Below are 16825 nucleotides of genomic sequence, written 5' to 3' on the forward strand. Positions count from 1 at the left end.
GCGGCGCTGAGGGAGGGGCGGGGCCAACTCTGTGCAGGCCTGGGCGGGCCCTCGGCGCCGGGGGCGGGGCCGGAGGCGCGGCGCCAGTGACCAGCAGGTCCCGCCCCTCCCGGCCCGCCCTCCCGGAGCGCCCGGGTCCTGGCCTCCCGGTTCGCTGTGTGCTGCCCGCAGGTTCCATTGAGAAAAGCTGAGCGGCGGCGGCGGCGGCGGCGTCTGCGCGGGAGCCGAGGACCGGCAGCAGCCCGCCGCCCGCCGCCCGCCGCCCCGGCGGTCCGCGCGCTTGCAGCGCCGGGGCCGAGCCTCCGGTTTCCGCAGCGGCTCCGAGCCGGCCGCGGCGGGCTGGGCGCGCGGGCCGGGGCGGCTGTGGAGCGCGGGGGCCGAGGGCATGAGCCGTCCCGTGGCTCCGCTGCGCCCCCGCCGCCCGCCGCCGCCCGCCAGGGGCTAGAGGCGGCCGCCGGGAGGGCACGCGGCGCCGGAGACATGTCCAGAAGGAAACAGAGCAATCCCCGGCAGATTAAGCGTGAGTCAAACTTTGCCCGCTCGCCCGCCGTCCCCGACCCCCGTCGTCCCCCACCCGCCCCCCGCCCGCCCTGCTCTGCCCGCTCCGCCGGCGACCTTCACCCCGCGCCGCGCCCCCCGCGCTCTGTGCCAAGCGCGCCGCAATCTAATCTCCGCGGCGGGCTGGGCCCCCGCGTCTCGGCTTGGCACCGGGGGTCTGGCCGGGAGGGGTGTCCGCCCAAACAGTCGGGATCTGAGTGGCTGGGGGCGCGCCCAACTCGTGGCGGACCCCTCCCCCACATCCCCGAGATGGTGCGGCGATAAGGCGGCCCCGATCTGGGCTCAGATAAAGTTTAAAATATTCCATTCTGCAAGTCCCATCCTGATAAGATCACTCTGTCGGGACGGGCTGAAATTGTGATCTTATCTCGCGCAGTTGACTCTCCCAGGCTTTGTATCTAGAGGGAGAAAGAGAGACCTGGGAGGAAGAGGGGACACCCGAGGCCGCGTGGAAATGCATGGTCAAGTGGCGGGGACCCGCTGGCGCCCACTACCACTCCCGCTGGCCAAAGAGCCACGTGGCCTGCGGGGGGTGGGGCGGGGGCGTGCAGCTACTCAGACCCCTGTGTCCTGTAGCCCTGGTTTCAAACTCCAGCCTTCCATGCCTGCAGACAGCCTCTTGGAGGTCCGACCCGGTCAAGGCCGCACCGGCAGCAGAAGGTGCGCTCGGATGCCTGCGGGAACACCCACCACCCCTCCAAGTCAAAAAGGAGGCTCCCCCCCGCCCCCCCCCCCCGGCCAGGGTCGTCCCTGTGCGCGTCCAAGTTTCTCTCCCATCCACCCTGAGGGCCTCTCCCCGGGGATCTAGGTGGCCACTGAGTTCACACTGCTGATGCCCCAGCGGTAAGAGCGCCCCGCACTCTCGGGGGCCACGCGGCTGCGGGAAGAGCCATAGAGCTAGCTAGTGCACAGGAAGCGCGGCTCCCCGCCCCACGCCAATAATAACTTGGAGCTTCGGCATCCAGGGCGGAGGCGCGGGACTTCCTCCGGGGGGTCGCATCTCCCAGGCCAGACAGGCGGGCAGGTAGGTAGTCGGGGCCAGCCCGCTGCCCAGCCCCAGGCAGTGGGCACTGCCACTTCTGTTCGCCTGACCACTGCTACCAGAGCCGACTATGCGAACTCCTGGGGGAGTGTCTACTCCCGAGGTTCGGGGGAGGGGGGAACGCAAGGAGGAATCCGGATTCCCGTAATCCGACTCCCTCAATGTGCAAGTGGGACCTATTTTCAGAAAGTCGCCTTCTATCAAGTCAACTCAAGTATTAAAACCACCCACAGGTCCCGATCTGCGTGCGTTCTCTGGTTTCTTTTTCCCCTCCTCCCTTGTGCGCTACTGATCGGTCTGTTCTCGTGTGCGCGTATGTGTATGTGTTTCAGCGTGATGAGAAATGCAGATAGCGCGGGCAGGGAGATCGCAGGTTGGGAACCGATCGCCAGTGCCGATAAGGCCCAGAGCGGGGCGAGCGCCCTGGCCAGCTGGGTCGGCCGAGCAGTGCGCTTTAGGGACGGGGACTGCAGCTCGCACAAGGATGAGCCCCCGCGGCCCACCCTCGATGCTCCCTAGACCCAGGCAGAGGTGGGGGCCGGGCCTGGGAGGCGGGGCCGGGCACTCTCCCTGCCGCCCGCGGCCCCGGGAGCCTCCTCCCCGTGGCAGATCTTGGCGCGTTAAGATGCGAGCGCTGATTGTCACCAAGCGGCGGCGCCCGCCCGCCTGCCCTCTGCCCGCGGCTGTGCGTGCAGCCCTCGCAGCTGTGCGCCCGCCACCCTGGCCTCACCTGCAACCAGGCCGCGGGGAGGCTGAGCTCGTGGGGCCGCCGTCCCCCGCTCCCCCACCAAAGCCGGGGCGCAGCTGCCCGCGCCTCTGTGTGCCTTTTGTTCCGCGCAGAGATAGATGTGCCGCGCTGATAAGGCGAGTAACCGATGGCGGCGGCGATAGGCGCTTCCATTTATTAACTTCAAACGTGGGAGCGGGGGAGGGCGAGGCGGGAGCGCGGCCTTGGCCGGCCAGATGGCTGACACGATAGGCCCGGCTGCGCTGGCGGGGAGCGCTGGGCAGAACGAGGCCCGGGACCCCTGGTCCCCCCACCCCTCTGAGCTTTCCTCCCGCCCGGGTCGATGTGAGCTCTGATAAACGCCGGGGCCGGTCGGCCGGATGGTGATCGCCAAGAACGATAAGAGTCCTTATCTGTGGCCACCAGGCCCCGCCGGTTCAAGGCAACAACAGAGAGGGGGTGTCACGCCTGGGCGAGTGGGGGCCTCGGACGTGGGCAGGGGTAGAAGCCGTGGGCCTGTGTCCTCGCCAGGGTTGGTCTGTCTGGGCGAGTTTTCATCCCAAACACACTTAATTGCCAAGAAGTTGATTCTCCCCCTGCGGGTGGTACAGTCCGTCAAAATGAAAGGAAAGTGACTGTGCTGGCCAGGATGGGGGAGGCGGGGAGGATACCCCGCCCCTGATTTCTATTAGATGGTGTGAGACAGCCAGAGGTGGGGTTGGCACCTCCAGCAGGAGATAGGGTGTTTTTCCTCTTGAATCATGTTAGGGTTGGTGTCGTTTCTGGCAAGTGTGAGGTGTAACCTGCTTGGAGTTTACTTGAAAACACACACACACACACACACACACCGTGGTTTCTATTGCCCAGGCTGAGTTTTGGGGGACCCAGTATGCTGGTTTCTTTTTTAGCGTGTCCCCCAAATTAGGAGAGAAGGTCTGTGTACATGTGTACATCTATCTTGATTGACTCAGAATGTCTTTATTGATCACTTGCTGTATGCAAGCACTGGGTCACACCACATTGGGGAGATGGGAGTGGGTGAGACTGGGAGCAGTGTGGGAAGTCAAGACAAGGTAAGGGGTAGAGAACAGATGGGTATTCAGGGACACTTTCTGGAATGGGGGTTAGGAAGAGGCTAGCCATGGGTTGCCCCAGGGACAAGGGACAGTCCTCACTTTCCAACTCTGAAAAATGGGATGATGATTCCTGGCTGTTGAGGGGAATAAAGGGCCAAGAGTCACAAGATTCTAGGGAAGGGATGGCCTGTGTGAGGAGGCAAGAATGAGGTCGGGAGGGTGGGGCTGGGCCTCAGTTTCCCTTTCTGAAAAAATGCGGATAGGAGTGAACCCCCAGGTCAGATGGGCTGTCCAGGGGCCACAGAGTCCCTTTATAGTGGGAAAGCCCTTGGGGACCATGGATCCAGATACAAGGTGGAAACTGAAGTCAGCCAAGGAAGAGACTTCCAGAAGAGGCTGGGCTTTGCCTGGCCGGACAGCCCCCACCAGTCCCAGCCCCAACAGCTACTCCAGCTCCATCTCAGATGATGGTGCTTTTCACACATTCTCAGAGTTTGATTAAACAAATTATTGGTGGCCACAGGATGACTAATTTACTCCGAGCTTCAAAGTCACCCGCCTGCTCTCCGAAGCAGCCTGACGCCCACCCATAGGACTGGCTATGCCTTCTGGCGAGGGCCAGTTCCAGGAGAGCCTGGGTTAGGCCCCAGAAGGAACGAGGTGGTCTCTGTGTAAGTTTTTATGAATGTAAGCGCAATTATCTGCACAGAGCCATGCACACTTTCTTTCCATGTGTGGGAGGCACCTGGAGTCTGCCTGGCTCCCAGGGGCCACCTAGAAATGCCACTGTGGTGGCAGAGAAGCTGGAAAAGAGGCATCTGTGGCAACCTCGCTGCCCCTGACTTGAGCCACCGTTGGCAGGTTACCTTACCTTCCACAGCCTCTGAAAAACAGGTGTGACTGTGCCTGCTGTCCAGAGGTTGACAGGCACTAAGTTCAGCCTTCAGCTGGCTTTGGCCCCCTCCCAAGCACCCTGGGGGCATGGGGATTGAGCTATAGTGAGCAAAGGGGACAGAGGATTTAGAGACCCGGAAGGATTTGCTCACAGTGCCTGCCCCTGAACCTGGACTTGAACAGGGCTCTCGTGCACCTGAGAACTCAGCCTCTCCCTCCTGATGGTGGGACTTCACCCGGCTCTGGACCATTCCTGGTTTTCCTTTATTCTTGGGCCTCAGGAAACATAGTCAGCTCATTTGTTAATAATAATAACATAAGTAATAGCTAATCCAGAGTTTACTCTGTGCCACACTACATATTAACTTAAAGCAGGTCCTGTTCGTATCGCCATTTATATCTAAAGAAACTGGATCACAAAGAGGTCAAGTTTCTCACCCAAGAAAGTGGCAGAGCGAGAACTGAAATACAGGCAGCTTGGCCCCTCACTCTGAACCAGTATGTCTGAACATCACGATGCTTTCTTGAAGTTCTCTCTTCTCTACCTGTCTCTGGGCTTCTCAGGGCCTCAATCTCCACACCTGTAGAATGGGCCTTTGGGAGCAGTGACACTCTGGGGTCTTTCCCAGCCCTGCCCTTGCTGCATCTCCCATGGCCTCCTTCCTGAGACATTCCTGTGCAGGAGTGGTCCCCGGGGAGACTTTACCCAGCCCTACCCGGGGGCCTGAGCCTGGCCTAGTCCCGGCCGCCCAGCCAGCCCCTCCCCGGAGGTCACCGGGAGCCCAGCATGGCACCAGCACCGCCAGCAATTTAAATGGGTCAGTTGGGGAAGAAAGGAGGAGGGAATGCGATGCCATTAATTGTACCCCTTATCTCCTGTTTCTATGCCAACCAGACGTTCCTGGGGCTTGACGGGCTCGTGAATAATACTCCCGGCCAGCCTATCTGCCATCGACAGGCCTCCTCCTGGAGGCAGCTGTTGCCTCGCCGATTGGTATCACCTACCTCATAGACCCAGGCCTGGGCCCTCACATAGGATGGCCGAGCCACACTCGGGCACCTGGCTGGGCTCCTGTCCACTCAGCCACCATAGCGCTGGATCTTCCTGGACCTGTCCTTGGCTACTGTCCCCATTTCACAGAGGGGGAAACTGAGGCCACAGCCACGTGTGTGTTCTCTGGACCTAGTCTGCTGTTCCCCATTCAGGCAGGAGTGGCCTGGGGAAAGGGTATTCTACCTGCAGAGGGAGTCATCCTCCATATCTCCTGGCCCTCTATGGGCCTCAGTGTCCTTGGCTGTGGCAGAACGGGGCAGGTGGTCCCACTGGTAAGAGACCAGCTTCCTTCAAGCTGCACTGCATGTGGCCCTATGAGAAGTTCCCATCAGGGCTGAGCCCCCACCAGGGCTGTTCACAACCAGAAACTCCGAGGAGATCTCTCTCTCTCTCTCTCTCTCTCTGGTCCCTTCTAGCCTCAGTGCCTTTGCACAGCTGCTCAGGTCTCCACTCAGAGCCCCTCACAGGCAGACCATTTCTCACCTCCACACCCCACCCTTCCCACAGAGACCTCATTAGTCTGTTTGATCGCTCACTGCCTGGGAGCAGGGACTGAGTCTGTTCTGTCCCCACAAAGAGGGCCTTCCAGAACTCTGTCGGATAAATGATCTAATGGATACATGACATGAAATGGACATGGCTGGGATCCCAGCTGTGCCACTTAGTGGCCATGAGACTAGGGGCAATGCCCACCCCATGTGAGCCCCGTTTTCCCCATCTACAAAACCAGGTGATGGCATTGCTGGCACCTGAGTACCACTGTGAGGATCAAAGAGAAATATACATTATCAGAAACAACTGCTATGAACCATCCTCCTCTTCCTTCTCCTCCACAGTGTCTCTGGTCATTCAGGTCAGATCTGTAGTTTCCAGCTTATGTGAGATGGAGAAATCCCTTTTCCCAAACTCCCAGAGAGTAAAACACCTACAGGGCTCTGCCTGGGAAGATCTCCTGCCCACTCTCTGGCCCTATGGCCCACAGAGCTCGCTGTGCCAGGCCCCTGGTGACCAGCCACCCCTCTTCCTAGCTGGCTCATTCCCCCACGACTTGCCAAGTGAGTACCCAAGCTGTGCAATCTTGGCACATTGCTTGCCCTCTCTGGGCTGGAGTCTTTCCTTTGTTAGAAGAGAAGGGAAGAGGAGGGGCTGTGCTGGTGAGTGGTCAGTGATATTCCTCTGCCTCCCCCTACCACCTCCTCACCTCCCTAACTGAACTCTGGATGGGTCTAGGCCAAGCCATGCCGGAGTTGAGAGGCCACAGGGCCAGGCAGCCAAATGAGAGTCTCCTGTGTCCCTGTGCCCATTTCACAGATGAAGCGGGAACTAGAGGCCTAAAGAGGGAGGTGGGCTTACCAAGTGTTCCCAGCCAGCAACTGCCTGGGCCAGGAGGAAAGCAGTGGGCCTGGGAGAGCGGGTCCGGGAGGAGCGGGGGATCTCTGCAGGAAGGCAGCCTTAGTGGTTGCTGTCAGGGTACCAGGCAGCATCGGTGTGGTGCTCCCTCTCTGCTTCAGTTTGCCCATTGGTTCAATGGGCACATCCCAGTTCAATGTCCTAGTTTTCAGATGAGGACATGAGACCACAAGAGTTCAAGACTTGAGTCCTGGCTTGGGGCAAGGAGGAAAAAGGAGAGATGGTCAAGTTCTGAAAGAGGCCTGGGTCCCAGCCTTTTATCTCAACACACAGCTTCCCAGCTGAGCATGTTGACGAGTGTCCTTCATCCTTAGCCCTAGTTCTCTCATGTGTAGAATGTCTACAGCACCGTGCCTGCTCCAGGGGCTATGCTGAGAGCTCACAATGGCTGGGACACTGCAGCAACAGTTGGAGCATACCTGAGGTCCCAGGTTGGGTAGGGACCTAAGCTTTGTGCTTCTGAGTAACACGTTGCTTCATGGGACCACCAGGTGGGCTAAGGACAGAGACTCTTTTCTTAGGGGCCTCTGGATTCCATCCTCACCCCCATCTTCCACATCAGGGAGCCAGGGCTCGGAGTTCCAGGCCTGGTCCACACTCCAAGGGCTGTGGGCTGCAGACCAGCCCTCACCTCCAGAGTGGGAGACCACTGTAGTGGGGTCCACTGCTCAGCCTTGAGTCCTGGCCTCATTGTGACCCTGGGGCAAGTGGCTTCTCTCATGCCTCAGTTTCTACTTTTGAAGAAAGAGCTTAATAAGAGCAGATTCCTCCTAGGACCTTCATGAGAAGTCCATGAAATCCCAGGTGCAAACTGAAGAGCTGACCTGGGTTTGTGTTCTGGGTGGACACTGGGGCCCTAAGAGCTGCTGGCTATATTACTGATATTTTGCCAGATACCCCAAGAGCTCATCACTCAACACAGAGCCCTAACTTCTGCCTTCCTCTCCTTTGGATGTTCGTTTTTTTAAATGGAGGGATTTGTGGGCAGGGGTGCCCTGACTATACCACGCCCTGGGCTGGGTCGGCCCCACACTCAAGCCCTCTCCATCCTTTCCTGCACAGGGATCTTACCTGCTGTTATGTTCATCGTCATTGGTTGACCCATTTTACAGGTGAGAAAACTGAGGCCCTGGGAGACTGTAACATGTCTGGGTCTGCGACATAGAGGTGGGCAGAGGTTTATCTGGGCAGTGCCTGCTCAGCCCTCCAGGACATCTGCCCCAGTGTTCTGTATCCTCCTGAGGCCTCTCCAGCTCCCCCACCCCTCCTTCCCCTTCCTCATAGCCCCATGTTTGGGAGAAGGCAGTGGCCCCGCTGGGACAGGAATGTGGTAGCTGACCTTGGGCCAGAGCCTGGTAAGGCAGATAAGAAGGCCCTCCCCTTGGCCTCCTGTCCCTCCATTCTGTCCTCCCTTGGCTGAGAGGCTGTGGACTCTCAGAATTTTGTTTTCCTCACCTGTAAATAGGTGATGGGGTGCTGGGGTGCAGTTTCCATGAGCCCAGGCCTGGTCAGAGCCCAGCCCAGCTGCTCCTGCTTCCTTCAGTCCAGTAGCTGGAATGGGGACAAAGACCCAGTCAGCCAGCCAGTGTCTGAAATCACCTACCTGCTAAGCACTTTGCAGACATCCTCTCGTGGTTCTCCCGAAACACCCTCAGATTAGGGTCCCCAACCTATTTTGCACACAAAGAAATGGAGGATCAGAGAGTGTGGGTGGCTGCACCAGAGTGACACAGCACATAAGTGGTATGGAGATGGGATGGATGGGGTCGTCTGTGTGAGCCCTGCCCCAGCTCCCCTGGGTGCCTACGTTCCAGTCCCCCAAGAACTGGCAGGTGTTGTGCTTCCTGGCCAGGAGGGTAGACCACAAGGGGATCTCTGAACATGGGTATTATTGCCACAGACAGGTAGAATCCTGGGGTCGAGGCTCTTGGACTCTGTGGGTGTGAAGAAATTACTTTGCCTTCCTGAGCTTGTCTCCACTTCTGCAAGATGGGGACACCGGGCTGAACTCTGAAAGTACCTGGGCCTTGTGCAAGTCATTGAGCCTCTATGAGCCTTAGTTTCCCCCTACAAAATGAAACAGACCTCTTGGGCATCTCAATGAAACAGATGAGACTTGACGTAGGAGGTATAGCCTGGGCCAGAACTGGTGTGTCATTTTTGTTGTTTTACAAAATTAAAATGAAGAGGACAGAGGGCTACCTCTCCCCTGGCTCCAGGCTCCCTTGGGCTGCTTCCTTTCGGTTCCTCTTGATGCCTTCAAGCTCTCTAGCTTTCCCAATCTGCCCATCACAATCTTCGGCCTCAATTTCCCTTTTCTCCATCAAGCCCCCACCCTGCGAGTCAGACCCAGGGAGTAGGAGGGGGAGGGGCCCAAAGCCAGGTGGTCTTGGCTGCTTCCTGCAGTAGGGTTTGAAGGAAGGGCTTCCAGAGGGCCCCCCAGTAGAAATAGGACCTTGCAGGCAATGGTGAGTCTATCCTGAACATTGCTGGATTCTCAGCTCCCAGGAAGGAATTGAGGGGCCTGGGGCTGTCCTCTCAGCGGGTCTTTGGGCTGCTCTTAGCCCCTCAAGAAAGGAGAGAAATCCAAGGCAGAGCTATGCACAGCCATAGGGCCTCTCGTGGCCTCCTCCATCCGCCCTCAGCTTATCTAGAACCCCACGTTCATTCTCGATCACTCCAGGCTTATTGGTCATTTATCATTACAGCAAGCATTAACCAAGCATTTCTTAAGCTTTTACTCTGTGCTGAGGACTTTAGCTGTGAGCTCACAGCCTTCCACCAGTTACCTTCAAGGGAAGCTCATTGACTAGCCCAGTGCACAAAAGGGAAACTGAGGTTTAGAGAGTTTGAAGGTCAGACCTAACACTGCACCAAGTTCCTGGGGGAGGGTAGAGCTCTGTGCTCCCTGCTGGACCTGGCCATGTCCAAGTTCAAGTTCAGAAGTCCAAATTCAAGTTCAGAAACTAAGGCCTTCCTGTGGTTCTAGGCAGCATCCAGCTCTGGTCACCATGCTATTCCTCTTGGCTGCATGACCTTCGGTGAGTCCCTTCCCCTTTTTGGGCAGAGCCCACTGGGGTGTCCCCATCCTACTGATATTTTTTGCTGCCAGAGCTTGGGGCTAGAAAAAGGTCTCAGGCCAGGGACAGGGGACCCTGCAGGTCTCAAGGTAGGAGGACAGACTGTTCACAGCACAACCCCACCTGTTGTGCCCCCACACCACCATCCATCTTTCCACTTCATGGGCCTGGCACAGCTCAGGAAGGCCTGGGACAACCCAGCCCACTGGGACCTTGAGGTGGCCTCCTGTCTGTGTCCCCTCCTATTCGATATACCCATACCTGGCTCCACCAAAACCAAACATTTTCCCAGAGAGCAGAGGGAGAAGCCCTATACTCATCTGGTGGCCTTGAGGGTCGGCTGGCACCCAGGCCCTCGGGGGCCACAGCAAGGTCAGTGGTCCCTCTCTCCCTCCCGGCCTTGCCAGCCGGAGCCCAGCCTGCCCCGAACTGTCTCCTGGTCCGGGCCTCTGGCAGGCGCAGGTTTCAGCTCCTGTGATAACTCGGAAAGTTGAACTGGCCCCATTACTGCGCTGAGATGGTTGGCGAGATACCGCCTTGATAATGGGGGAGATACAGCCTCTCCGTGGCCAATAGCCCAGCCTCTCCACCCATTAACATTCCCCACCAGCGATCCGCTCCTGCGCCTATCTCCTCCATTTCCACTCCTCCCGCAGATAAGAATGGAAATTCTGACTTCATAGCTCACTGATTAAAGTGTCTGGATTTCTTGATAATACACAGATAAATTATGTTTTTGAAAAAGAAGGTAGGGAGGAGGGTGGGGAGGGCGGGGGCCCTGGAGGGGAGCCCTTGGCTGTCTCTCCAGCCTTTCCTGGCCCCCGGGCAGGCCGTGCACCTCCGAGCGTCCAGCTTGCACCTCCCAGGTTTTGGTACAAAGTTAGCATCCAGGGGCCAGCTGGGAAGGCAGAGCAGGCCTCCCTCAGAAGGAGGAATCACGTTGGAGGGAATTATGCCCAGGCCTGAGGGTCAGGCCCTCTGTGGGGGAATTATTGGGCACCCACTGTATCCAGGAGACACAGTTCTCGGTGTCCAGGAGACACAGAGCCCTGAATAAGCAAAATTCCCAGTGAGGCTGGGTGGTCCCAGGTCCTCCTGAACTATGCCAGGCCTGAGCCGGAGTTGACCTGCCTGCCTGGACTCTTAACTCTTAGGGAACAGCTCTGTGCCTCAGTTTCCTCATCTGTCAAATGTGCACAGGCTGTGGAGAGGATGCAGTCCCCCAAAGGCAGGAATTTTGTTTGTTCAGGTCTCTGTCTCCTGGACACCTAGAACAGAGTGTGGTTATACAGTAGGTGCCCAATAAATGTTGAGGGACCAAGCAACGCCCCAATTGTCTCCCTGCCTCCTCCCCAGCCATCCTGCCTTTCGAGGCCTGCCCGGCTGCCACGAGTGACAGCAGCACCCAAATGGGACTGAGGTGCCATCTCTGAGTCTGTCTGGATAAAGCCGCATCCTTCAGCTGATCCGAGATCCTGCGCTGATGGTGCGATTAGCAACGATTAGGGCTGGCGTGTGGCTAATCCTCCCGCTGAGGGACAGGTGAGGCAGCTGTGGTGAGGGCGGTGCCTGCAGAGGGACACCCAGCTGTTTGGGAGGGGAAACCAGGGCCCTGGCAGCCTTGACATGCCAGCTGGGCCAGTGGTCAGGCAGAGCCCACCTCCCTCGCTGCAGAGAGCCCTCCAGAGGGACTGCAGAGGCTCCCAGCAGGCATTGGGCAACTGGCCATTACCCCCTTTCTGCAACTTTTTCAAAAATGAGATTTTCTGTGAGCCCAGAGGCAGGAAGCCTGAATGGACAGTCAGCAGCATTTGTGGATGGCTCTGGGACTCCCCAATTATAATAATCCAAATGGTGGCCATTGTTAGATAATACCTCCCTTTACTAGGCTGTATGCCAGGCCTGGACTTGACCTGTGTTATCCTGAAAAGTACTCCCAGCAGCCCTGAGAAGGGCATCTCTGACCTCATTTCTCCTTGAAGGATTCAGACTCAGAGAGGTTGGACAATTCACCCAAGGTCACACAGCTTGGGAGGGAGCAATAAAGACACTGTCTTAGAGGCCTGGTCAAGGTGAGCTACTGCTCTGAACCACACAGCCATGTCCAAGAGCAGTAGGTGATAGGTGCCTCTACATCTGCCCCCAGAAAATTGGCTCCTTTTATGATAAAGTTGGTTCCTTTCTGTCTTTGGGAGTTTGATTGATTTCAATGTTCTAAGGGAAGTCAGCTATTTTTTAGTAAAATGGGTGCATATATAGGTGAGGGGGACAAGTGTAGAGTGGGGTACCTGGGGTTTGATTCCTGCCCCTTGGGCAGGTGGTCTGGGCAAGTGACTTAATGTTTCTGGACCCTAGTTTCCTCACCAGAACAGTGGGCATAACCTCAATTCTGTCCTCCTTGGCCTTTGAGGAATGAGACAGGAGAGAAATGGGAAAAGCATCAAGAACTCAAGGGTTCTCTGAGGGGCATGGACAGTAGGGTAGGGCAAAAGTAGGTTTATAGTTGTGAATATGGGAATCAGAGTTTATTCTTGTATTATTTATTAATCACTATTATTTTCCATATAAACAACTGTAAACCTACCATTGCCCCACCGTGTATGGGTCTGCCTGCTGCACATGCTCCACGAATGCTACCAGCATTCTTCCTGGACTCTTTTGGCAAATAGCTCTGGTTTGCAGAGGCCCAGGGCCCTGTCAGTAATGCAGGTGGTTCTGGAACATTTGTCCTATGGGCCTGGGAGTCCATTCCTTGGAGAACCCTCCATTTCTACCAGAGACAGGGGGAACATAGAGAGCGTGTGGGGTCCAGCCTGCCTCCTCTCTGTGGCGCACCGGCACTGCCCTGTTCTGAGCCTCAGTTTCTACATCTGTAAAATGTGGCTGAAGATACTAAGACCTGCCTTGCAGGCCTTGGGCTGGGAGTCAGGCACCTGCTGTGGCCAACTCCCCTGAGGGCTCCCCGTTCCTATGCAGCTGTGCCCATCCTGGCCTCGCAGGATGCCTCAAGGGAGGAGCTCAGCACCCTGTCTCAAGGCCCAGATTCAAGTCCCAGCCCCACCTACTTTTGTCCTGTATCCTCTCTGAGCCTCCCTGCCCTCCTCCATGAAGTGGGGAGTCATCCCCCCTCAGGAGAGCCCTTTAGTGAGCTAATGAGAAGGATCCAGGGTCTCTTCAATCTGCAAGGACTGATGTGCCCACAGATATTGACAACCACCCCAGGACCCCTACCCCTTCCAGCTGAGAACTCTGGGTGAAGATCCTGGGTGTGTTGGACACAGCTGGAGGGAACCTGAGAGGGAGGCCCCACCCCCTTGGTTGCCACACTTGGGGGCTGGGTGTGGGGGTATGTCCCACCCTACCCCTCCCTAACAAGAAAGGAAAAAAGAAAAGGGAACTGTGATAAAAAGGGTGATAGGCCTGTGTGGTGGAGGAGTCCTATCGCTGTTATCTATCTGCCTGCTGCTCTGAGCAGTTCTGTTGTTTCCCTTATCTCACCCACCAAAATGCCAAGAACAAAAAGCATGAGCACACTCATACACACACACCCAGGAGCCCACCACCACACAACTCGTGGAGTCCCAAGAAAGTGGTGAAGGCTAGGGGGTTCAGGTTCTCTTAAAGCTATGACCATCATCATCATTTTGCAAAGGAAGCCAAAATATAGCCCTCCCTGAGACAAGGCAGCTAAAATTAAGAAGTTACCCTGGAAGGAAGGACCTAGCCTTTGGGGAGGGGGGCGGGGGAGAGACAAGGTTCTAGCTGTGCTGCTACATCCTGGCTGTGTGACCTGCGGTCAGTATCTTTCCCCCTCTGAGTACCTAATTGGGGGTAGAGGGAGTAGGTAGAATATGAGGATTTAAGGGAACCTTAGAGGAAAAGGAAGAGCCTGCACTATAACCAAAGTCTTCCCCAGGCTGCAAGCGGCCCATTGTGTTCCAGACTTGGGGCTGGGGCAGGCCAGTCACCCACAGCCTGGCACTCTCAGAACCTGCTCCCGCAAAATGTAGTCTCCCCCAGAGCGCAGCCTAGGCCCTCAGGGCTCAGGCCCCCAGCCTGGCATCCCAGAGCCCAGTACCCCCTCCAGCTTGACACCCCCTAGAGTCCATCATCTCCATAGCACAGCCCCCCCTTGTCTGGTCTGGCACTTCCAGAGCCCAGCACCCCCAGATCCCAGCCCAATCTCCCTCAACTTCCCCCCAGAGCCCAACCCAGCCCCTCAGAGCCCAGGTCCCTCAACCTGGCACCCCGGAATCTGGCATTCCCAGAGCTCAGGGCCCCCAGAACCTAGCCTCTCCCCTCCCCCACCCCTCAGAACCCCTTGCCTGATCTCCCAACCAAGGCCCCTCCAGAGTTCAGTCCCCTGAGCCCAGTAACCCTAGCCTGGCCCCCCAACCCTGCCTACCCAACAGCTTCAGGCAGGCACCCCTCAGCTCGGGGACCAAGGTCCTAACTTGTATGTTGGCAGCCAATGGAAGCAGGGTATGCAAATAAGCATGAGTGTGACACAGGGATTGGCTGTTCACTGAGGGGTGGGGCCGCCTCCAGAGTCCCAGCCCAGACCTTGCCCTCCTGGTGGAAATCCCCCCTTCCCCAGCTTTGGAAGGGCTGGCCTCTCCAGACCTTGCTGCTGAGGCTCTCCATTTGCATGGGAGCAGAGGAATGGGCAGGTTGGCCTTTAGATGACCTCCTGCTGACCCTCAGAGCGCAGACCCTCACAGCCTGAAATTGGGGGGCCAGGATTTGTGTGTTCTGACAACTCTGACTCCCAGATGGGAACACCAAGTTCAAAAGCTGGGTGGGGACAGTTCAAGGCTGGCCAACCTCCCCTTCTACTCCCTATGTCTGGCACCTCCAGACCATGTGCATGCTGTCCCCCGACTCTCTGCCCTCCTCCAGCTATGATTTTTATTTAGAACTTGGCTCTGCCAGGCTCTGTAGCACCAACTTCATGAATGACAGTTCCAACCCGTTTGCCAGACCTGCTCCCCCCTCTGTAAATCTGAGGGTCTGGTCTCTGCCTCCCAGGGCGGTTTCTGTGTCCTCCAGCAAGCCCTGTTGCTCCTGAGCCTCAATTTCCCCATCCACACAAGGAGAAGGAAGTTCTCTGGGGGCTCCCTACTCCTTCTGTGGCTGTGGCATATTCTAGAAACTTGGGGTCTTCCAGATTTCCCATTTTCAGAAATTTACATGACAGGAAACCATGTCTGTAGGAAGTATTCAAGCAAGTTTGGGGCATTCTTGTGTTCAAAGTCACTTTGCACCCCACGGGATATCTTGTCAGCAAGATTGGGCCCAGGTAGGCCCAGCCAGAGCCCCCACCCCCACCCCCACCCCAGCTCCCATGGCACCAGCAGGGCTCGGTGACCCAAAAAACAGCCACAGGCGTGGGTGTTTTCAAAAATGCGTAAGTGGAAAATAGCAGAGGGGTGAGAAGGGAGCGAATTTGGGCTGAGATCTAAGGGGAGGAAACAGGGAGGGGGCCGTCGGGCCAGTACCAGACTGCCACTGTATGACCTCAGCTGAGCCCCTCACCTCTCTGGGCCTCTGTCCCCTACCCTATAGGATGGGGTGATGGTGCCTCCCAGGAGTAAGGAGGGTGAGGGCCACAGGGACTCAGTGCATGAGAGTGGAAGAACAGTCTAGGCATCTTCACTTGGGAGGGGTCTCCTAACACCTGCCTGGAAATCTCTCCAAGGGGAGTCCCCATTCTGCCAGCATCTCTGTCTTCCCCAGGACAGTGCCAGGTGCTCAATAAGTTATCCCTCAACTAATTTCTAAATCTATTTCCATCCTGGCCCCTCCCAGGAGAATAAAGCAAAACCAAGGGGAAAAGGACACTGGAAGAAAAAGTTAATGCCTGCAAGAGAATGTGTTATAGACAGAGCCCTAAAGTGCAGGAGCTGGGGTCCTTACACAGTGGGCAGCAAGGTCCCTGTCCCCGAGGCAAGAATGGGACTCACTCCTTCAGGGACTGGCTGTCTGGGAACTGGGACATACAAGCTGACCTCTAACTTGTAATGAGTATCTATTGTGGGGGGGAGGGCATGGACCAGGGACCCTGGTGACCTTCACAGGTGGGGCCTCAGTCCCTGCCCTCATGGAGACCAAGGTTGATGGGGAGGTAGAGAAGAAAAAAATCCCTGACAATGGAGGGATCCCCTGTAGCTGGAGGACTGGTGGTCAAGGAAGGCGAGGGGGCCACAGTGAAGCAGACTTTCAGCGGAGACATTGGGATGGTGGTGTGTGGGGAAGAATGTTCCTGGCAGAGGGAACAACAGAGGCGAAGCTCTGAGCAGGGAATGAGATATCATGGTGAGAGAAGTGCCAGGGCCCTGCCGTGCATTGACCAGCACAGTCAGGGCCCAGTTCAAATGCCAGCACCACCTCAGTATGCGGCCTAGCCCTGGCTCCAGGACAGTCACAGGGCCTGGGGGCCCAGGATGTGAGCTGAGATAGAGGAACTGTGCATGAGGCTCCCCCTTTCCTCCTCCTCTCCTTCCTCCTCTTCCTCCCTCTCAAGTACCAGACTTTTCCTCTCCACTTACTCTGTCCTGGCCCAATGGGCTCTGGGAATCCAGACGCAAGCCAATGTTTGACAAGTCAGAGGGTTTGGCTCAAAGCTGTAATGTCCAGGCCCCAAGGTGACTGTCATCACAGTGGCTCTCGTTCACCCTAGAGGGGTCAAGGTTGACAGTTTTGGAGCCACAGGGCCTGGATGCAAATCCCAGCCCTCCATTCACTGGGTCCCCTTATGCCAGTCTCTGAAACCCCTAAGCCTCAGATGGGGCCCTCCAAGGTGGTGAGGAGCCCATTAGGGGCTATATGGACTGCTTTGCGCAGGCCTGGGGCTCGATCCAGTCTCACTGGGTATTCCTGGGCTGCAGGGCTTGGAGATGGATGCCAAGGAACTCTTAGACCCTTCATCGGGAGCCTAGCAGGGCCAAACTGTGACCAGCAGCAGAACTTTGCCCAGGGCCATTC

At 57.1% G+C, this 16825-nt stretch overlaps 1 protein-coding gene across 2 annotated transcripts in view; it reads left to right on the forward strand.

Moving 5' to 3' along the window:
* Nucleotides 1–334: 334 nt before the first annotated feature.
* The window catches only part of ZFPM1 (zinc finger protein, FOG family member 1), a 71855-nt gene continuing 55364 nt past the window's right edge, over nt 335–16825 (forward strand). For both annotated transcript variants that reach the window (XM_079759437.1, XM_079759438.1), the window contains exon 1: nt 335–520. In XM_079759437.1, coding sequence (XP_079615563.1) covers nt 481–520 — 40 coding nt within the window. In that variant the 5' untranslated portion in view covers nt 335–480. The remainder of the gene's footprint in view (nt 521–16825) is intronic.

This window comes from Cnephaeus nilssonii (assembly GCF_951640355.1).
Source record: "Cnephaeus nilssonii genome assembly, chromosome: 20".
NCBI classification, from domain to species: Eukaryota; Metazoa; Chordata; class Mammalia; order Chiroptera; family Vespertilionidae; genus Cnephaeus; species Cnephaeus nilssonii.